The sequence below is a fragment of the Lepidothrix coronata genome, unplaced genomic scaffold (assembly GCF_001604755.1).
Source record: "Lepidothrix coronata isolate B3197 unplaced genomic scaffold, Lepidothrix_coronata-1.0 Scaffold229, whole genome shotgun sequence".
Taxonomy (NCBI): Eukaryota; Metazoa; Chordata; class Aves; order Passeriformes; family Pipridae; genus Lepidothrix; species Lepidothrix coronata.
This window is the reverse complement of record NW_016690409.1, coordinates 741649-762077: the sequence shown is the minus strand read 5'-3', so window position 1 is coordinate 762077 and position 20429 is coordinate 741649. Positions and strand designations below refer to the sequence as shown.

At 60.1% G+C, this 20429-nt stretch overlaps 4 protein-coding genes across 9 annotated transcripts in view; all 4 read right to left on the bottom strand.

Annotated features, from left to right (window-relative positions):
* Positions 1 to 94: 94 nt before the first annotated feature.
* Positions 95 to 4041, bottom strand: COASY (Coenzyme A synthase). Its single transcript, XM_017834067.1, has 9 exons — positions 3432 to 4041; positions 2914 to 3128; positions 2635 to 2766; positions 2244 to 2433; positions 1815 to 1879; positions 1099 to 1183; positions 854 to 951; positions 627 to 773; positions 95 to 365 (listed from the first exon to the last, which is right to left on the bottom strand). The coding sequence occupies exons 1-9, from the start codon at positions 4039 to 4041 to the stop codon at positions 297 to 299; spliced, it is 1611 nt and encodes a 536-aa protein (XP_017689556.1). The 3' UTR covers positions 95 to 296.
* Positions 4042 to 4294: 253 nt separating this feature from the next.
* On the bottom strand, positions 4295 to 6089 carry HSD17B1 (hydroxysteroid 17-beta dehydrogenase 1). Its single transcript, XM_017834144.1, has 6 exons — positions 5776 to 6089; positions 5448 to 5609; positions 4997 to 5176; positions 4827 to 4920; positions 4537 to 4720; positions 4295 to 4465 (listed from the first exon to the last, which is right to left on the bottom strand). The coding sequence occupies exons 1-6, from the start codon at positions 5870 to 5872 to the stop codon at positions 4295 to 4297; spliced, it is 888 nt and encodes a 295-aa protein (XP_017689633.1). The 5' UTR covers positions 5873 to 6089.
* Positions 6090 to 6258: 169 nt separating this feature from the next.
* Positions 6259 to 9974, bottom strand: NAGLU (N-acetyl-alpha-glucosaminidase). The gene is made up of 6 exons (XM_017834066.1): positions 9575 to 9974; positions 9289 to 9515; positions 9068 to 9214; positions 8806 to 8891; positions 8376 to 8632; positions 6259 to 8141 (listed from the first exon to the last, which is right to left on the bottom strand). Exons 1-6 carry the CDS (start codon positions 9972 to 9974, stop codon positions 6925 to 6927), a joined length of 2334 nt encoding a protein of 777 aa, XP_017689555.1. The 3' UTR covers positions 6259 to 6924.
* A 2799-nt stretch (positions 9975 to 12773) lies between these two features.
* ATP6V0A1 (ATPase H+ transporting V0 subunit a1) overlaps positions 12774 to 20429 on the bottom strand; it is a 25479-nt gene continuing 17823 nt past the window's right edge. For 4 of the 6 annotated variants that reach the window (XM_017834143.1, XM_017834142.1, XM_017834138.1 and 1 more), the window contains 4 exons: positions 19983 to 20000; positions 18093 to 18210; positions 17506 to 17677; positions 12774 to 12886 (listed from right to left, as the gene is read on the bottom strand). In XM_017834143.1, coding sequence (XP_017689632.1) covers positions 12793 to 12886; positions 17506 to 17677; positions 18093 to 18210; positions 19983 to 20000 — 402 coding nt within the window. In that variant the 3' untranslated portion in view covers positions 12774 to 12792. The remainder of the gene's footprint in view (positions 12887 to 17505; positions 17678 to 18092; positions 18211 to 19982; positions 20001 to 20429) is intronic. The other 2 variants (XM_017834139.1, XM_017834141.1) reach the window with 1 other exon arrangement.

Genomic DNA, 20429 nt, shown 5'->3' with positions numbered 1-20429 from the left:
ATGGCAGCTGGGAGGGGCCGGGGGCAGCGGAGCCCCTGTGGAGGTGGGTGGGGGGACAGAACTGGCACAGTGACACGGGACCGGCACACGGACATGCACAGTGGGAGCAGCCTCTTTACTGGCACCCAGCGGGGCTCAGCCCTGCAGGGTCCCCCGCACTGGGGGACGTCAGGACGCCCTGGCCCCTCCATGGAGCCGGATGGGCTCGGTGGGCTCGGTCCCGCGCTGCTCCGTCCGCCAGCTCTCGCAGGGCAGTGGTGGACACGGACCCTCCCAGGGCCGTGCAGGACTGCCCCTCACAGGTGGGGGTCGTGGCTGGGCTCTGGGCGCAAGCGCTGCTGCAGCAGGTCCCAGGCCTTCTGCACCTGCCAGAGAACCACCCAGGGCAGCACCTCAGAGCCCACGGACCCCGAGAGCGGCACCTTGGCACAGGGTCACACAAGGGTCCCATGCCTCCTCTCCCTTCCCAGCTGCATCTACATCCCCAAATCCCTCCCTCGTGGCCATGTCCAGAGGCAGCCTCGATGGTGAGAGCACACCCAGGCACACAGTGCCCAGCCCAGGCACAGCACTGAGCCCTCTGGTCCCCCCGGACACCCCCAGTGCTGCGGCAGCCCCGGGCTCACCTGCTGCCGGGTGACATCTGGCTCCCAGAGGGTGCAGAGCACCACCTGTGCCCACTCCACCCGCTGCCTGTTGGTCATCTGGCTCTGCAGCCGGCAGCGAGCGGCCTCCTCGCTCAGCCCATCCCTGGCCACAATGCGCCTCACGGCCTGGCAGGGACAGAGGGGACACTCAGGGGAGGCTGAGGACCAGCTCTGGCAGCGAGCAAGGGGCCCAGGGCATGGCTCACCTCCTCCTCTGGGATGATGGTCGTCCACACCTCGTGGACCATGTCCTGCCACCCGGCCTCCAGCAGCACAGCAGCATCCAGCACACACACGGCCTTCCCTGCGGAACAAGGGCATTCCTCAGTGCCTGGCCATGGATGGAGCGATGGCTCCTCGGCTCTGGCCCAGCCTGGGCTCAGCTTCCCCCTTCCAGCAGCACAGACACTTCACTGCTGAGCTGAGGCTGCAATGGAGCTGCCCCCATTACCTTGAGAGTCGGCCTCCCGGATCTGCTCCCTCGCCATCCGGGCTATCTCAGGCCACACAATGTCTGTCAGGCTCTTCAGCCGTTCCTACAAAGGACCAGGGCAGGATTCGGGATTTGGTCCCTTACTCTCAGAACTCCTGGGCAGCCAACAAGGGGATGGTGGCTGTCAGCAGTCAGGGGGCACCCAGGAAGGTGGGGGGGTATTATTTTCCTTGCCCTGCCAGGCATAGCAGACCCTTGGTCTCTGCTGCCCCTCAGCACAGTGAGGTCCCGGTGCAGCAGCACCCACATGAGAGCCATCCACCCAGGGGACCCCTCAAGCTGCCTCCACCTGGGACTGGGGCAGCACCGGAGCCACAGGCAGAGCACTGGCCCCACCAGCAAGGTCAGGTGTCACTGAGCTCCCTTGGGTACAAGGGGCAGAGAGCACCAGCTCCACATACGTCAGGGCTGTTGCTCCACACTGGGTGAAGGAAAAGCATGGGATAGAGGGGACAGGGATGGGGAGACAGCAGCAGCTGCAGGGCAAGAGGACTATGTCCAGCACAGCTGCTGACTCAGCTACAGAGACAGATCTGTCCTGCCCTGTCACTGACAGGAAGTGTAGCCAGGAAGGTGTCATCAGTTCAAAGGACTGAAAACTAAAAAGCCTCAACAGAAGGGGAGAGCTCCCCTGGCTCATGGGATTAAACACTGAGTCTCCGTGCTGCTTCTACCTGGTTTCCAAACACTTTGGCCCCAAGGACTTTCCTGTTAATCGTCCCATCTTCATTCAAGATCTCTGCAAGACAGAAGCACAACAGGTTTGGCAGGAACAAACCCGACTCCTATCCCTGGGGCAAGCCTGGGTCAGGGAAACATCTTTGGCACAGGGCTCTCAACAGGACACAGAAAGGGCCTGTAAGATCTGACCTGGCAGCTCTTCACCTGACTCATGAAAAGGACAGGGGAGAGCTCATCCCAGGCAAACAGCAGCCCAGTTCAGCCTTCCCCACCAGCAGTTCTGACATGGGACACACGACATTTGGGGAGCCCAAAACCCATGGGACAGGAGGGGGGCACAGGCCAGGGCTCCTTGGGATGTTGGGACACCCCTCCCTCCTCCTCCTCCTCCCAGTCCTTCCCACAACCTCTGGTGGCTCTACCTGCCCCAAAGGCTGCCACTACTTGCTCGTAGGCCGGGCCACCAGGGACATAGACGGCGTGGCCCAGCTTGTCAGCATCGATGACAAAGGCGCCCAGGTGCCCCAGGAGTTTGGCGATGGAGGTTTTCCCACTCCCAGTGCCCCCAGTGAGCCCAATCACATACGGGCGTGATGGCAAGGCCGGGTCTTGCTAAGGGAAGAAGGAAAGCCATGGCAGCAAACGGAGGACTGGGCTTTGCTGGAGAAGGATCCCAATGCCCCAGCCTGGAGATGGGCATGAAAGGATCTGGCCTGCAGAGCAGCAGGAGCACGGCCAAACTCTGTGGATCCCAAGATTCCCACCCCTCCTCCCGGGCACACCGCTCCCATCACAGCCGTGGTTCTCCCTCACCCGTGGGGGCTGCAGCAGCGTCCCCAGCAGCCTCTGCCGGAGGCTGGAGGAGCTGATCTTCTCCTCCTCGTTCTGTTGGTGGTCAGGGTCCTTCATCAACTGGATCTCATGGAGAGCCAGCTCAGGGAGCCCCTGAGGAGAGAAGGAAGCCCCAAGGACCATCAGCTGTAGGAGTGTGGCGGGCGAAGGGGAGAACTGAGACCCGATTTGCCCCCAGGCAGTGGCAGGCAGGGGCGAGAGGGGGGCAGGGGCAGCCCTGGGCTCCGGCGTGGGAATTACGTTTTCAAGCCTCTTCCTATTCACAGTCTCCCCTCCCCGGCGGGTCTCCTCGCTGACCACCAGGCACTGCAAGTCGGGGTCTGTGACAGAGGGGCCGAAGGGGTCGGCCAGAGGCACGATGTCGTAGCTCAGCGAGGGCTTCACGTCCTCCAGGAACTCGCGGAGCTTTGCTGCTCGCAGCTCGTAGGGCTCGATCAGCTCCGGCAGAACCTTGTCTACCAGGTGCCGGGAGGGTGGGGAAGCACAAGAGTGACAGAAAAACAAGACCAGGAGAAGGGAGACAAAACTCGTCCATGACTTTGAGTGGCTGCTCCCTCCTGCCCTTGCTCCCGCTGCACCCACACACCTTGCTAGCTGTGGACAGGACACCAGTTCCCCACCGGGTACCCAGTGTCACCTTGCCTGGGTGGCACCGCTTTGGGTGGGTGGCTGCCAGGACCCCCCGTGTCAGCGGTCCCCCAGACCACCGCCCTGCCCCGGCCAGCACCGGGCTGACCCCTCGGCCACCCCGGACTCACGGCGGAGCAGGTCTCCGTCGGCCACCCCAGCCAGGAGCCGCCGCCGGGCCAGGAGGCAGCAGGCGCTGAGCAGGAGCCGGTGGGCGCCGTGGAGCCGGTCGAAGGTGCCGCCGACCGCTACGTCCAAGAATTCGGGGAGCGTCGCGTCGGGATCCTGCTCGGGGTCCCCCTCGGGGTCCCCGCCGCCGGTGTCCTCGCCCAGCAGCAGCGCGGGCAGGCTCGGCGGGCAGCCGTACACGGCCGCGGCCAGGCGCTGTAGCCCGAGCTGCACCGGCTCCGGCGGCCCCGGCGCCTCGGCGGCGGCCGCCAGCAGGACACGGGGCGGCCGTGCCAGGCGGCGGCCGGGGCCGAGCAGGACGCGCAGGTCCAGCCCCCGCCGCGCCGCCGCCGCCTCGTACAGCGCGGCCAGAGCCCGCAGCAGCGCGGGGCCCGCGGGCGGCGCGGCGGGGCCGGGGCCGGCGGGGCCGCTCAGCCGCAGCCCCGGCTGCAGGTGCACGTACAGCGGCCCCGCCACCAGCCCCGCCGCCGCCGCCACCAGCCCCGCCGCCCGCCGGGGCAGCGCGGGCAGCGGCGCCGTCAGCACCAGCAGCCCCGAGGGGAAGGGCGGCATCGCCCCGCCGGATGCGCCGCCGACCGGAACGGGGACGGGACCGGCACCGGAACGGCACCGCCTCCCGGGCAGCCCCGGCGCGGCTCCGCCCGCGGGAGGAGGAGACCGGCAGGCCCGGCCCCAGTGCGGCCCCGCCCGGGCGAGACTGAGCGACAGGACGGAGCCGGAGCTGTGCGGATGCAAAGGGCTTTATTGGGGACACGGCAGGACCGATCCCCCACGGCAGCGGGTCCCGGTGTCCCGGCGGCTCCGCTCAGGGCTGGTCCCCGCTGACTTCGCTGCCGCCGAACACGAAGTCGTGCATGGCGCGGACGTACGCGGAGCCGTCGGGGCTGCCGAGCCGCAGGCGCCAAAGCGGGGCGAGGAGCTGGGTGCTGGCGCAGCGCAGGGGCGGGCAGAGGCTGACGATGGCCTCCAGGAACACCTGGCACCGCAGAGGGGTCAGAGCCGTCTGCGGCGCGGCTCCACGGCCACCCCCCTCCCGCGCGGACTGACCGGCAGGACGTCCTCCACCTCCTGGGCCGCGTCGCGGAAGAGGCTTTGGCAGTGCCGCAGGTATCGGCGGTACAGCCCCCGCGTCTCGGCGTCCAGGCCCTCCAGCTCGCTGCCCTCGGGGTCCGGGCACTGTAGGTTGGCCAGGAAGCTGGTGTGGACGGGCCCGCACTCCACCAGTGTCACGCTGCGGGAAGGAGCGCGTGAGACGGCACCGTATCCCCGCCCTGGCATCTCCCCGTCCCGATGGGCGGTCTGCAGGATCCAGCCCCCGCGGCGCCGCCAGCACTCACTGGATGTTGAAGGGGCGCAGGACGATGGCCAGGCTCTCGCACAGCCCCTCCACCGCAAACTTGCTGGCGCAGTACACGGCATTGAAGGGTAGCCCTGGGGCAGAGCCGCACCCTGAGCACCGGGGCTCTTCCCCGCAGCTCCCCACGCCCCAGGGTGCCGGGTGTCCCACCTTGCAGCCCCCCGATGCTGCTGGAAACAATGATCCGCCCGGCCCTGCGGCGCTTCATGGCGGGCAGGAATGCCTGGATGGTGCGGACGGCCCCAAAGAAGTTCACATCGAAGAGGGTTTTCATGGCCTGATCGGAGCAGGTCTCCAGAGGTCCCATCAGTCCCACCCCCGCGTTGCAGACTGCTGGGCAAGGTGCAGTCAGCCAGGCATTGCAGCCCCCACACACCACCGAGTGCCAGAAAGCAGGAATGGGGGGGCCTTTCCATGCTGATGGGCCCTTGGCACCCCCAAGCCCATCTCCTGCATGCCTGCCCCACTGAACATGTCCCATCCCAGCCCCAGGACTACTGGCATCTCCCATGATTTGGCATCTATATTCTGGGAGGCTTGTGACCCTGAAGATGTCCCCCCAGCCACCCAAGGGATAGAGGGGCAATGGGAAGAGTCATACCCAACACGTCCAGGCGCTGCTCCTGCACCCGCTGCACGGCGGCTGCCAGTGAGTGTGGGTCGGTGACATCGAGCTGCAGGACCTCCAGCGTGTCAGGGCAGTGGCTGCCCAAGTGCTCCAGCAGCCGCTCACCCTTGGCCAGGTCACGCATGGTGGCATAAACTGAGGAGAGAGCGTGGCCGTGGGCAGCAAGGCCACAGAGCCCACCCCCCACAGGGCTGACCCCAGCCCACCCCCAGGCACTGTCTGTCCTTGTTGAGGTGTTGCCTGGCCCAGCCCGGAGACCCCCAGGGGTGCTGGACCCCCCAGGGCAGCATTGTCCCTTTACCTTTGAAGCGGCGAGTGCTGTCGGCCGCCAGGCGTGCGGCCAGTCCCAGCCCGATGCCCGAGGAGCAGCCCGTGATCAGCACCGTGGTTCTCTCCATGGCAAGCGGTGCTGGCCGAGGGGGCCGTGCTGCTTAAAAGGGCTGGGAGGGGGGTCCCTCCACCCCACACCACATTGTTGTGTCTGCTGCCTTATCTCAAGGCCCCTCCACAGACCTCCCTGTGCGTGCCTGGGGCTCCCTGTGCCTTGATGATCTCGCAGGTGCTGCGATAACGACCCGCAGGGGGAGGCTCTGGGGCACAAGGGGAGCTGCAGCCCTGGGGAATCTGCACCAGTCGCCAGTCACGCTGTGCCGTGCCAGGCGCTCCAGCTCCCAGGACTTGCCTGGCAGTGCATTGTTCCTGCTATGTGGGCTTAGAGCCAAGCTGCTCCTCTACCCCTTGTGTTCCACACAGTCCTGCACTGGGGAGACGAGTTGGACACGCATAGGAGAAAAAAAGTCTTTATTTGCTCCACAGCTGGGCTCTACCTGAGCTCCAGCTGGAGAAAAGGCCTCAAAAACCACATCCTGATGGAGCACGGCCCCAGCAATGCTGCAGGAAATGCCACTAAGTCTTTTATGATACAGAAGGCACCAAACATGGGCAGGGCCATGCAGTACTGGGTCCCTGCAGGCACTGGGGTCCAGGGTTGCTCTGTCCCCACACCACTGCCACCTCCCTGTCTGCTTCTCCACCATCACTGCCCCTGCAAGCCAGCCAGGGCCCCACAGCAGGGACACGTCTGTCCTGACCCTCTGCAGAATCCCCCCAAGCTTCCAACTGGGAGCACTGGGGCAGCCCAGCTTTCCAGGGGATAGGCTCAGGGCAGACAGGCAGGGCTGGGCACAGAGCACAGTGCAGGATGTGCCCCTGGGGCACAGCCTGCCCCTCATCCATCTGCTAGCCCCCCTCAGGGCACGTCCTGCCTACACAGGAGAAACAAGGGGTCCAGGCTGGCTGGGTGCCACCAGGGCTCTGTGCCCCCCTTCCAGTAGACCCAGGACGCAGCCATCAGGTCAGGAGTTGCAGGAGCCTTGACCAGGAGGGTGCGAGGGCTCTGCCCTGCCTTCCTCTCCCTTCCTGGAGGAGGCTCCGGAGGCACAGTCCAAAGTCATGCCAGCCTAGCCTGGCTGCGCCACAGGGCACTGGGGTAGTATTTGAGGAACAGCTTCCTGGAGATCTCCAGTGTGTCCCCAGCTGGCACGGCCGGGTAGCGCTTCTTGTTGTAGACAAAGCCTCTCTCCACTTGGAAGACAGCCTGGTTGAACTCGTCCTGGTGGAAGGGGCGGCCCGAGTTGAGGCTTTCCACCAGCACAGAGACGAAGAGGCTCCAGCGCACTCCATAGTAGTCCAGCACCAGCCCCCCCAGCTGCTTGTTGGCATAGTCCAGGATGTTCCCACTGGGCCCCCAGAGTGTCACCTGGTTCCGGGCATTCAGCTCGTACTGCTCTGCCTCCCGGTCGCTGGTGGCCATGGCACGGGCACTCTCCAGCCAGCGGCCGAGCAGGAAGAGGCTGTGGCTGGAGAGGAGGCTGTCCAGCTCGGGCAGCAGGTCGTACACCAGCACGCCACCAGCTGTCAGCAGCTCTGGCAGTGCGTGCCTCTGGAAGGCGCTGCGGATGTCCAGGTAGTAGTTGCTCACCAGCTGCTGGGCCGCCTGCCGCGTCACGTCCACCAGGTCGTAGCGGAAGAGGGGGCTGGAGCCCAGCTCGGCGCTGGCGCTCAGCAGCAGGCGCCAGGCCTCGTACACATCGCTGGCGTTGTACCAGAGCTCTGTGTCCATGTGCAGCGAGGGCCGGCGCACCAGCGGGCTGCGGTTGTGGTTGACGCAGACGCCGGTGCAGTTGTACACGCTGCGGAGGAGCAGGCGCCAGGCGCTGGCTGCAGCAGCGTTCGGGGCGCCATAGCGGCGCTCGGCGTAGCGGGACACCCAGCTGGGGAGGTCGAGGGGCTCCTGCCGCCAGCCCAGCTCATTCATCAGCTCGTACACCATGTCGTTCTGCTCGATACCCTCAGGCACCAGCCCTGTGCCCACCATGGTGGAGTTGGGGAAGCGCCGAGCCATGAAGGGGCCATGGTTGATGGCCTCCACGGTGCCGAAGAGGCCGTGGTTGCCCCCGAAGTTGTGCAGCATGCACCAGATGAAGGGTTGCCCGTAGAAGGACTCTGTCCACTGGTAGACAGGTTTGGACTCAGCAAAGAGGTCAAGAACAATCATCTTGCCGAGGGGCACACCGTGCAGGAGGGCCCGCACCTGTGCCGGGTGCCAGAAGTCTGGCTGGTGCTGGAAGAGCCAGCCCTGCATCAGCCACAGCGCCTCGGGGTCAGCTGGGGATGGAGGAGCACAGGGTGAGGTCCCCTTCAGGCAGGGCCCACAGGTGTCCCAGGAGGCCCTGGGGCCACCAACCACCCCTCGTGGAAGGGGCTTTGAGGGTCTGGCACCAACGGGGTCTGTCAAGCACAGGCAGCTCAGCACTTGCATGGGGCCCACAGCCTCCTTCCCCAGCCCCAGTTATCCCACCTGGAGCCTCACAGCTGGGCCAGCACCGCACACTGACCCACCTCCTGTCATCGACCTGAAGACAGCATTGCTGACCCTCGAGAGATAGGCAGGGTCAGAGGAGAGGGGGGTCATCTCATTGAAGGTGTCGGCACTGTAGACGTGGTCTGTGCCGAATTCCTTGATCAGCTCCTTCAGGAAGAGGGTCCCGATCACCTGGAACATGGGGTCCTCCGGGTCCAGCAGGTAGATACATGAGTAGGTGCAGTCGAAGTGGCTCCAGCCCCCCAGGCGAGTGGCATTCACGCGTGGGAAGACCCTGTGCCAGAGGGCAGAGATGGGGATCAGGAGCAGGGCGGGACAGGAGCACTGTGCCCCTGCAGGGACAGTGCACCCTCTCAGGGAAGCTGCAGGTGGGAGGTGCCATAGGTGCCATTATGCCGAAGGTGTGACCCTGGAAAGGGCCCAGGGCAGAGCGAGGGCAGCACCTACCGAAGGATCCCCTGCGGCACATGGCCCGCGAAGGCTGGCAGCACTGTGGTCATCCCCAGCGAGCGCATCCGCTCCACGATCCGGTACTGGGAGAGAGAAGGAGGGAGAGAGCAGGGAGAGAGGAGCCCCACGCCTCCTCGCGAGAGGCTCTGAGAGCTGCTGGAGCTCGGGGAGGGACGCGGGGGTCCCCGAGGCTCCATGAGTGTGGCCAGAGCAGGGGGTGGCAGGGGTCTGCCTCGGACAGGCATGGCTGCCCCGGTACCTGCAGGTAGAGCTGCTTGAGGTGCCAGGCAGGCGGCAGCGGTCCAGCCCAGCGGCGGAGGTTCCCCATCCTGTTCCAGGCCAGGAACGCGGGGCCCGTGAAGTACTTGTCGATCTCCGACTGGTTCAGCCCGAGGTTGCGGTAAACCTGCGCCGGGTGCCGGGCGTCAGCCGGTCCCGGTGTCTCCCGGTCCCCGCCGTCCTCCCGGCCCCGCTCCTCACCCGCTGCCACACCGCCTCCTGCCCAGCGAAGGCCGGCGCCAGGTTGATGCCGCTCAGCGCCATCCAATCGATCTCCCGCTCCCAGCGCGCCCAGTCCCACCAGGCGAAGGAGTAGCTCTGGGCGCACACGTTCTGGTAGTAGCGGTACCTGCGGGAGCGGCGGAGGCTGCGCCCGGGCCGCCCCGCGCCCCCGGGGCCCCCGTTACATAACGGCGCCTTGTCCCGCGCTAACGAGGCGTGAGCGGCGCCGCGCGGCCCCGCGGCCCCGTTACCTGCCGTTACCTGCCGGGGGCGGCGGCGCGGATCTCGGCCCGCAGCCGCGGCAGCGGGTCGGGCAGGCGGAGCTGCGCCCCGGACCAGGACAGGTGGCAGCCGCAGAAGTCGCGCAGGTAGCGGTAGAGGCCGGCGGCCGCCGCCACGCCGCTGGAGCCCGTCACGGCCACGGCCACGGCGGCGCCGGGCGGCGACCACAGCCGGTACGCGTCGGGCCCGCCCGCCGCCAGCGCCGGCTCCACCGACAGCGACACGGCGGCGGCCCGCGGGCCGAGCAGGCGCCGCGCCAGCGCCCGCACCGCCGCCTCCTGCCGCGCGTCCCCCGCCCGCGCCGCCGCCGCCGCCAACAGGAGCAGAAACGGCAGCGCCAGCCCCGGTCCCGGGCCGGGTCCCAGTCCCCGCCGCGCTTCCATCGCAGCTTCCTTCCCCTGCGCCAGGCCCCGCCTCTCCCGGTACCGTCCCGCCTCTCCCGGCCCCGCGGCGCTGGGCGGGCCTGGCGGCGGGGCCGGGCCTGAGCGGGTACCGGGCACAGGGCGGAGCAGGGTTGGCTCAGTGGGCGGGCTCCGGCCCCTCGGCGTGGGGACATACCGGGCCAGGGCTGGGGACAGGCGCTGCCTGTGCCCCGGGGCCACCGCGGCCCCTTCCCCTCCCGCTCAGGGTGCACGGGCAGGGGGATCCCCGCGGGACGGGACCCCCGCCGGGCTGCCCGGCCGGGGCCAGTCTGGCACCGGCAGCTCCGGACATTTCGCGTTTCCCACCCGTGACGGCTCCCCGCCCCTGGGGCAAACCGGGCCGGGGCGGTCCCGGAGCATCCGCCAGCCCGGGCCCCGCTCCTGCCGGGCGGGGGCGCTGCGAGACCGGGCAGTCGGGCCGCCGCCGGTGCCCCGGGGCCGGGGAACGCCCCGGCTGCCCCAGCACCGCGCGGAGCGGGCCCGGGCCCGGCCTCCCCCTCCGCCCCGAGGGGCCCGGGCCGGACCGGCGGGAGGGAACCCCGCCAGGGAGCGGGGCGGGGGCGGGCTCGGGCTGCCGGGGTCTCTCTCAGCTCCAGGGCCATTCGTGGGCACTGCCAGGACAGAGCCCGGCTGCGGGGCGGCCCGGGGCACGGGCGGGGGAGATCGGGGCTCCCCGAACGTCCCCAGCTCAGCCCACGGGAGCCCCCAGGGCTGCCCTGTGGCCCCGGAGCCATGGAAACGGGCAGAAATATTGTGATTGCACTCGGGAGTGGTGCAAGAGCGCAGGGGAGCGGGTGAAAGAGGAGAGCATCCCCCGGGACTTCTGGTACCCATAGCGGTGGGAGAGCATCCTCCGGGACGGTGGGGAGCCGGCCCCTCGTCCGAGGGGGGCGGGACACTGGTGGTGGGGGGGCAATGCAGCGCAGCTCCTGCCCTGCCGGGACATCAGGAGACGGGAAACACAGCGACTTCAGCAACACAATCGCCAAAACCCCGCAGAACCGTCCCTTCCGCTGCTCCCGCACATGTGGAAGAAGCCCTGCGGCAGGAAGGGCCTGAGTAAACACGCCGCCCCCCGGGGGGAAGCAGGGGGTCCCTGCGGCTGGGGGGGCCGGGAGCAGGGCACAGCCCCGGGCATGCAGACCGTGTTGCCCCACTCCCTGTCAAGAGCACCCACAGCACCCGGGTTAATCAAGCTGGAGCTTTTCCTCCTGCACAACTCCTCGTTCCACTGTTTTTGGGTTTATCGGGGTGGGCAGGAGGTCCCAGGACAAACGGCCCCGGCCTGGTCTTCACTCAGGATGTCACCAGGGCTCGATAAGCGCAGAGACATTGCAGCCCGGGCAGGGTCACTCTGGTCTCACTGTACAAACCAGCCCTGCCCACCCCCTGGTTGTGGCCATGGGGGTAACAAGGATCCTAGGCAGGAACACCAAAGGTCCCAGATGCCCCCAGCAGCTTTTGGGGCTCTGCCCAGTGTCAGTCAGGGATGAGGGGCTGTCCCAGAGCCCCCTCAGTGAGTGCAGAGAAAGCAGAAAACAGACCAAGCACTTGTTGTGCAGTTCATTTAATTTATACAGTGACTGTCAGCAACTGTCAAGCATTTCATCCAGATAGCGGGACACACCAGGTCTTGTGTCAGTGCTCCACCTGCAGCTCCACTTTGATTTCACCCTTCAGTCTGCAAACAGGTCTGTAAACACACCCCAGTGAGCACCCAGGGGCTGCCCAGGTGCAGCATGAAGGTCCCTGTGCCCTGCACACGTTGCAGCATGCAGTGCACACGTACCTTTCTCACCTAATTTTAGGCAGCCCAGTACCTTGAGGCATATCCTCCTCACTTCCAGGTTAATGATTCTCATTTTTGTTCTAATCTGTTCATATACAAATATTCAGCTCCACTGTGAGAATTAAAGACGATGGTTGCACACAGCACTAACACCCCACTGCTGCTACAGCTACATCGAGTGGAGGAGGGCAAGGAATTACTGACAGCTCAGGCAGGAGAGAAAGCAACAGATACTGCAGGGACACACCACCGAGACCTCCCTGGGCCTCTGCTCCCCCTTAAAGTGCTCCTCAGACCTGGAGTGCACAGGACAGTGTAAGCTACTGGTCCCTCCACCTGTGCAAAAGCTGCCTCCACCAATGCCAAGTCCATACAGGCACTACCCAACGTGCCTCGAGGGCTTTGCAACCTTTGGCTTTAAACCAGAAACCCCAGAAGGTCCACTGCCAGTGGCAGTACCTGCGGTGAGAGATGACAGTCAACACCACAGCTCGTCCCTCCCCATCCAGCCCCAGGCCACAGCCAGGCCTGAGCCCTCTTCCCACCACAGCCTCCAGCAACATGAGGGGGAGCAGCCCTCACTCTTCTGGAGCTGAGGTTCTTAGGTCTTTTCTCCTTGTACTGGTTTGCCCCCTCAGCACAGCTACATTTCTCTTCTGCCCTGATCAGCTGCCAGGGAATGCACAACACAGGGAGCACACAACTGCACACCAAACAGACACATCATGCACTTGGTATCTTCGAGAGTAAACATAAGGAACAAAAAAGTTTCTGTGATCCAGTGTCACCCGTTACCCCAGAACATCAAAGCTCGTGGCTTTGGGATGCCATGGTAACGCTCAAGAGTGCTGCAATAAGTTACTGTCACTATGGGGGGGGTTACACACAACTCACATAGAAGGAGGGGAGGGTCAGTCACACACATGGTGTTGGGGGGGTCAGTCACACACACACACGGTGTTTAACACTGCTGGAGTGTGTGGGGGGGGCTCAGTCATCAAACCTCCCCTCACGGATGGTGTCAAAGGAGAAAGGGAGAAACTTGAACCCAGTACCAGTGTAGAACTTGTTCTGGAACTCGATCCTGCAAGAGAGGGAAGAGCAATCGCTCATTAAAAAGGCAGCTCTCAACAAGAGCAGTTAGCAAGAACTCTGTTAAAAGTATGATTACTGGCTATAAAAAAATAAAGCTTTAAAGAGAAAAAGAGGTGTTATAATATAATGTACCTTTTGGGATGAACCTCCCATCTGTGTGCGATGTTTCAGTGTGGGGCAGAGAACTGTCCACGGACTTAAATCCCACTCCCAGGGGCAACAAAAGGGCAAGAGAACCAAGAAGCCCACCCTGCTTGTGGTGTCCCAGGAAGCACAGGGAGCACACAGCATTTTCTACACCAGCTTGTTGCTAAAGTTCCCTTTCCTGTGTGAGCACAAGCCTCGGCCGCCTGACGCTGAGCTCAGACTCCCCCACCAGCCGCTGCTGTTTATCCCCTGTGGCACATTTGGTTCATCCCCCCCACAGGCACTTGTGCTGGGATGTGCCTGCTGGCTCCAGCCGAGCGTTAGCAAAGCCCCATTTGCTGCTGCTGCCCCTAATGAACTCGGGTAAAAAAAAAAGAATTATTCTAGAGAACTGCCCAATGGTCAGCGACAGCCAAATAGGGTCAGGGAAACTAATCCCCTGATTCCCAGAAAAAACAAGCCTGGGCTTCACAGACACTTTACATTGCATGATCTGCTGGAAAACAAAGTCTCTGCAGGCAGTAAGTGACAGCAAACTGGGGAGCATTTAACACAGCTGAGGAGAAGGATTTTTATGCAGCAAAAAAAGGACAAACTTGAATTATTTTTCCCCATGGCAAACTCCAGAGCTGCTGGCTTTAGCTGGCAGAAAGTGATTTCCCCACAGAGCCCAGGAGACAAATGCTCAGAAAAAAACCAGCCTTATCTTGTATCTGCTGCTGCCTCGCAGGCCAAGGGATCCCCAGGATGAGCAGGATTTTCCGTGTGGGAGGAAGGGCTCCTCGCCAACCTGCTCCAGTTTTTCAGGAACCCTGATAATCTCCATAAATATCCTGTGACTAAATAACTGTTCTGTAAGCAAAGGGAAATGAGAGGCAGAGGGTTGGGTATCTGAGTCACCCAAACCCACTGTAACTGAAATTTTAACCCTGATGATTCACAGTTCCAGCTGGCCCTGACATCCAAACACTCCCTTTGGACACTTACAACTGGAGGCCCGATGATGGAGAGGCTGCTCTTAGGTTAGAGAACCAGTGAGAAAAGCATATTTAACCAAATAATCACAGCATAAACAGTCAGTGGGGTTTTCTGCAGTTGTCTCCAGGAATGTCCAGAACCCAGCACAAGGCACTACTGTTACCAGGCTCTGTCTGTCACATGTCCCAGTTTATTGCTAAACTCTCTGTGTCTCCCATCGGTGACCAAGGTCTGCAGAGGATTTAGAGACAGTGAGCACTGTCAGCAAACAGATCAGGAGCTCTCTGGCAGCAGTGCTACAGCAAACCCACTCTGCAGCTTTTTGCATTAATCATTAGTGTCAGTGTTTGCTGGACTGCAATCCACTTCTGTGGATTTTCCAACTGCACAGAGTCAGGGTACCCACACTGGAAAACCAGGCAGCTCCAGTCCTATGAGCAGGAGCAGCTGCACAGGCAGCTGTGGAACAGGAACCCCGACTGTCACTTGGTACAACTGCAAATTCCCACTTGGTGTTTGTGTTCCTAAAGGCAGGTGCCAGAGCCTGGGGTCAGGTGTTACCCAGGCACACTTTGAGAGGGGTGACCTCCAGCACACCCGACAGTCAGAACCCACTGAGGTGTCTGTGCAGAGACTGTTGCAGTTACTCCTTCCTGAAAAGGCACTGCAGGAGATTCCATCTTGCCTGACAGGAGGCTGCACTGCCCCTTGGAGCAGCAGCTCCTGCAGCCACGCTGCAGGCAAGCACTGGCTTGTGACTCTTACAAAGGAAAATCAAATCCTGGCAAGTGAGTGGAGAGCTGGACTCTACCACTCCCACTCACTGGATTGAGAGCAGGATGCAGCTCCAGCACGCCAACACCTCTAGGGAAGCAGCACTCTGAATACAGTTTTAAACTTCTCCTTTTGGGCACAGTCTGTGTTGGCTCACATGAGAAGAGCTGACTAGCTTAAAAGGGGGGAAGCTGCTTTAATCTGAACATTCACGTCAAACTGCATCACTGAAAAGCAAATGGAAAGGTAAACTATTTCAGGAGAGTTACAGTAAAAGGAGCTGACTGCACGACAGCTCAGACCAGTGCCGACCTGCACCGATGCACACCCAGCACTCTGGGTGCTGCCTCCACTCCAGACTGCCCTGAAAAACCCAGCCTGCTCGAAGAATGCACACTCAAAAAGCACAGAGTAAACCTCCCTCATTTGGGACTGCCAGGCACAGCACATGGAACAACCTGGCACTCCCTCACCAGTAAAACACATGCTCAATTCCTCCTCCTTTCCAGGACGGCTGAGCCACCCACACCTCGAATTCCTGATAGGTGACTCTTCTCCCACAGCCAGAAAATCCCATCTGCTCTTCCCAGGACAGCTGTATTTGACCCTCGCCCCCCCTTCCTCCTCCTAAAAAGGGAACACCTGCCATTGGAACACCCTGTTTTTGCTTCAGGAGCAAAAAGGAATGTGAACAGTGTGTTCTTTGGAACAACTGAAGGTGCCTCCCTGTGATAAGCAACACAGCAAACATAAAATCATTTCAGCAGATCACTTGCAGTCTGAAATAGAGCCTTAAACTTGGTGTTTGGGCTCTGAGCCTGAACAGACTTTCTCTCAGAGCGTGTACATGATAGGCTTGCAAGTCTGAAAAACACATTTAGGGAAAACAGGACTTTGATAAGCACTGCAGTTCTGCAGCCAGGCCGTGCCCTGCACTGGTCTGCCGGGCTGGAGTGATTCGTGTGCCCACTGCTGCTGCACCTGGGTTTCCCTGTTTGCCATTTCACTGACTTATGTCTTCTCTTGACACCTTCACAGATGATTTTTTAATGTCCCTTTAGGAACAGCCTGGCAATAGGAGCAGCCACCTCCTGCCTGAACCATGACCTCCAGCCTACACCTGTTCCAGGTATCTGTGAGCTGTATCCATAGGTGCAGATTGTGGTTATTAACACAAGACAGGTACCTCCCCAAAAACATGCTTTCTGCTCCGAGCCCATGCCTGTGGGTGCCAAAGGAGCCAAGCAGCCTGCCCAGAGCCAGCTGCTCAGAGCTGTTCCCCAGCTGCTGCTCAGAAACAGCCGTGCAGCTCCACAGCCCAGAGAGGCCAGACCCTGGAAATCCTCTAATCCACAAGGAATTGCAGAGCAAACCCACCACATCTGGAGTTACAGCACTGCTGCTCTCTGCTCCCCTTGGACTGCTCTCAGTGCCTGGCAGGGTCTGCAGGGCTCCTGCTGTTGCTGCTGCAATGGCCCCGCGGTGACAGCAGGGAGAGGGTGAGGGCCCTCTGTCCAGCCAGAGAGGAGCTCTCGAGTGACTGCTAGGGAGGGTTCAGGCTGGATGCCAGGAAAAACAGAGGCACCATCCAGCAGCCATTTCCAGCAGTGCCCCCCCTGCTCCCTCGGCACAAGATGGCTTCGCCCCGGGATCCCGGGGTGAGCTCAGCTCACCCGGCTACAGGGACACAGGTGGGCCAGGACCCCCCAGCTGCCAGTGGAGAGGGCAAAAGGCCAAAGTTTTCCTTCCACACAAGCAGGGGAAAAGTCCAAAAAGGCTGATTTTCTTTCCCCTTTTTTTTTTAAAGGCATTGCAACTTTTGCACTTACAGAACTACTTTCAGAGAGTGCTCCCAACCTTTTCTTCCCATTTAAGCAAGACAGAATATTCCTTGTGATCTGCATGGGACTTCCCTTTGCACTTCTGACCCCCCAGGAAATCAGCAGCCTGAGGAGGTGGCAGATGCTTGAACCCTACAGAGGCACAGACTCTCCTACGCTTCAGGCTGAGCAAACCCCACTCCCAGTTGCTCCTTTGATCCCACCAGTCCACTAACCAGGCAATCTGAAGTGGAACAATAAGTGCTCTTAAACATGGATTAGAGAAAGCTCTTGAACACTTTCCATACTTGGGAGCAGAGGAATTCCTTCTGCTTTGCTGGCTGCATACACAGGAGCTCAGTGATCATGGGAAAGGAGCTGCAAAAGCATCTGCAAAAAGCAAGACCAGCAAAAACTCGCTGCCATCCCACAGCACCCTGAGGGCAGAGGGCAAAGCCACTCCTGTCCAAGGCAAGGTCTTATGATGATGAATAAGAGCATGAGAAGGAAATTGCAGTCAGTGAAGTGCACGTGAAAGACAATAAACACAGGAACCAGGGAAAAGACCAAAAGACAGAACGAGAAAGTCCTGCCCAAAGCCACAAGCACGCTCATCTGCCCAGATCTGCCCAGAGCATCCCTACTCCCCAGTCCCAAAGCTTTGGTCTTAAAGCCTTAGCCTTTTAGTGCTTATTTTTAAGCAGAGCTCAGTTACTCTCCACAATTTCTACGCAACAATCAAGAGACAGGTGCTGTTCTACCAACAGGATTGAAATCTGACTCTTTTAAAGACTTTCTGCCTTCTAGAAAGTGCCTTTCTGCACAGTCCAGGTGACATCTATTTTGCTATGAAGAGCTCCCCAAGTTTCTGGACGTCCCAGTAACTCACCAGTGCAAACGCAGAGCGTGGAGGAAGGCTGAGAGCCCCTCCATGACCAGCAGAATGGCCACTGTCAGGGTGGCAAAAGCAGCAAAGATGAAGAAGAGGCCAAGGCCTCCCCCCAGGCTCCTCACACTGAGGCCAATGTGGATCACCATGGTCCAGAGCACCTCCGAGAGCTCTGCCAGAAGAAAGGGGAGGAGAGGGCTTGTGTCAGTGGGAACTAAAGTCAATCAAACTAAAGTCAACCAAAAACTGAAGTCAACCAAACTTCCACTACAATGAGGTGGGAAACTGAAAAGGGGCCAGAGCTTTTACAGCTGAATGTGTCAGGACATTGCCTCCAGCTGTCACACAGGGCAGGGCAGAGTGCTTGCTCAGCAGCTCTTTGCTTATTCCGTGTCTTTAGCTCCCTCCCTCCCGTTCAGCAGAGCTGTGGGAGCAGACCCTGTGTGCAGCTCACTGCTCCCAGCTCACACACACACAGCGCTGTCCCGTGCCAGCTGAGCCCCGAGAGGCCCCTCGTGTCCCTGCCTCCCCCTGTGTGGGGGGAGCAGGCACAGGGACCCACAGCTCACCCCGGGAGGGACACTCACGTGCGTGGGCCAGGCTGAGGGCCCAGAGCCGCAGGTAGGATGCGGTGTTGGAGATGCAGCCCAGGCAGTACTCGATGGTGTGGATGGCCTGGTACACCACGGTGTCACCGAAGTCGAACTGCAAAGGGAACACAGGGTGAGGGGAGCTGGGAGCCCGGCACGGGCCAGCCAGGCAGGGACACGGGCAGGGGACCTGCTGCTATCGCCAGGGACACCATGTGTGACGCTGCACACTGACACTGTCTGCTCCTGGCTCAGCACGTCAGTTTTATAAATGCAAAAACGGATCTTGTCTCGCCAGGTTTTGCAGAGCGACAAACGCTGTGACTTGAATATTGTTTTCACATTCTAGCGTGTGGAAAGTCAGATATTCCAAATCCATCCACGGGCTCAGCCAGGAAAAGACTGTTCAGCAGAAGATGGCGTTGGTGTGCATTCCCCAGTACCTCAGAGGTGCCTCTACAGGAAGGAGACAGTGCTCCAAGCTGTACAGTGTGTGCCTTTGCTAAAGGAGCAACAGGAGCATTTTGCAAGATATGAACTCGCCCTTTTTGAAAGCAAAAATAATGCATGAAGCTATCCTGAAAAAGTCACATCTGTGCACCATTCACTGGCAAAGTCTCTGTGTCTTGGTAATTTTCTGCAATAATAAAAGAACTTACAAGGAAGTCTACCATGTAGTGCAGTTTCTTATTCTGCAGCTTGGGAAGGCATTCCCTGCATTTTGGATTTAATCCATGCTCCAGAAACTGCTCAGATTTAAGTGAACATGATCTTTTAAATACATCCAGTGACTAATGCTCTAGGCATGAACACAAAGCTATTTATATTCTTATTTCTCCCCCAGTATACCCAAGGCAATAAATATTTCAAACAATTCAGTTAAATTAGCTGTCAAAAGCCTAATTCTTTCTGCACAGAACGTGAGCTGTGAAGTTCTTCAGTTCCAGCTCCCGCACACACGAGCCGGGCGGCAGCTCCGGGAATGTGGGAAATGTGAAATGTTTAAACAATGACTGTTCACAGCCCCAAGTGCAACTGCCTGAGAGAACGACCACTGTGCCAGGAGTGGGAGCACTGGGATTGCTGTGGCACAGCCCTTGTGGGTTTACCCATTTTCCCCAGGTTCAGGGAGGTATCAGGTACACCAGCACGCTGCCCCATGCCCCCCATTCCACATGGGCCTGTGCACAGCAGAGCTCTGAGCAAACCACTGTCAGCACAATTTCCAGCAGCAGTGCCCTGGTCAAGCTGCTCTGATTTCCATGGCATTTGCAATTTTTGTAATAAAATTGGTTACCTGATAGTGCTGAAAGCTATACTCAATCCTGCATGAGTACTGCTAAACCCATTTTTTAAATAATTGCTACAAGTGCTTATGGAAGAGCAGTTTCTCAGAATGGAGCTTCTCTTTTACACAAAGCCTCTGCCCAGTTCAGCTGCTGAACTACATGAAACTGGACTGGTTGTGCTGTATTTGCTCACTGAGTCAACCAGTGTCATCCTTAACCTGGCAGATAGTTTGGGGAAAAAAGCTCTTTAAACAGTTTCCTGCAGCACAGAATTACCAAAGACACAACATAAGGCAACCGAGACTTCTCCAGAGGCTCAAAAAGTGAAAACTTTTCAGTTTCAGACCTCCAGCTTAGCAGCTTCCCAGGTAACTGGGAATGACCTGCAGACAGGGGATCAGACAGACAAGCTGTACAGATAAAGTAATTAAAAGTCTGTTAATGTATGCATGTATGAATTAAAAACGGCCTGCAACATGTATACAGGAAGATCTTTTTGAAAACAAGATGCTGTGACATAACATGTTCAATTCAGCACGTTTTACATCAATGGGAAATGGCCCAGGTACACATGAAGGCAAAGCTGCTGTGCTCTTACCACCTCGTCCTCTGTAGGCTTGAAAACATAAATTTACATTTAGTTCAGTGTCTCGATCACATTAATCATGAACACATTCAGCAATTCCCTCCTAAACACGCCACGGAAAGCAGTAACACATCCCATGCACTACAGAGGCAGGATCTGCTGCAGTCGCTCAGAGGCATCAGAAAACTCCCAAACTATGTGAGATGACTGCTCTTCTCCTCTCCCAGAGGAAAGGGAAGTAATTAATATTACCCCCAGCAGTCAAAATGAATATATAAACGTGATTTCAGCGCTTCAGAAATACAGCCCCTGGATTTCCAAGGGCGTGGGAGAAGCAGGTAACATGTACCACCTGGGAGTGCTGTGCACCCCTGAGATGGTGGCTCCTTGTCATGGGGACAAACAGAGCCACATCTCCCACGATATGCAAATTATGCTGCTTTTTCTGGAGTCCCAGGA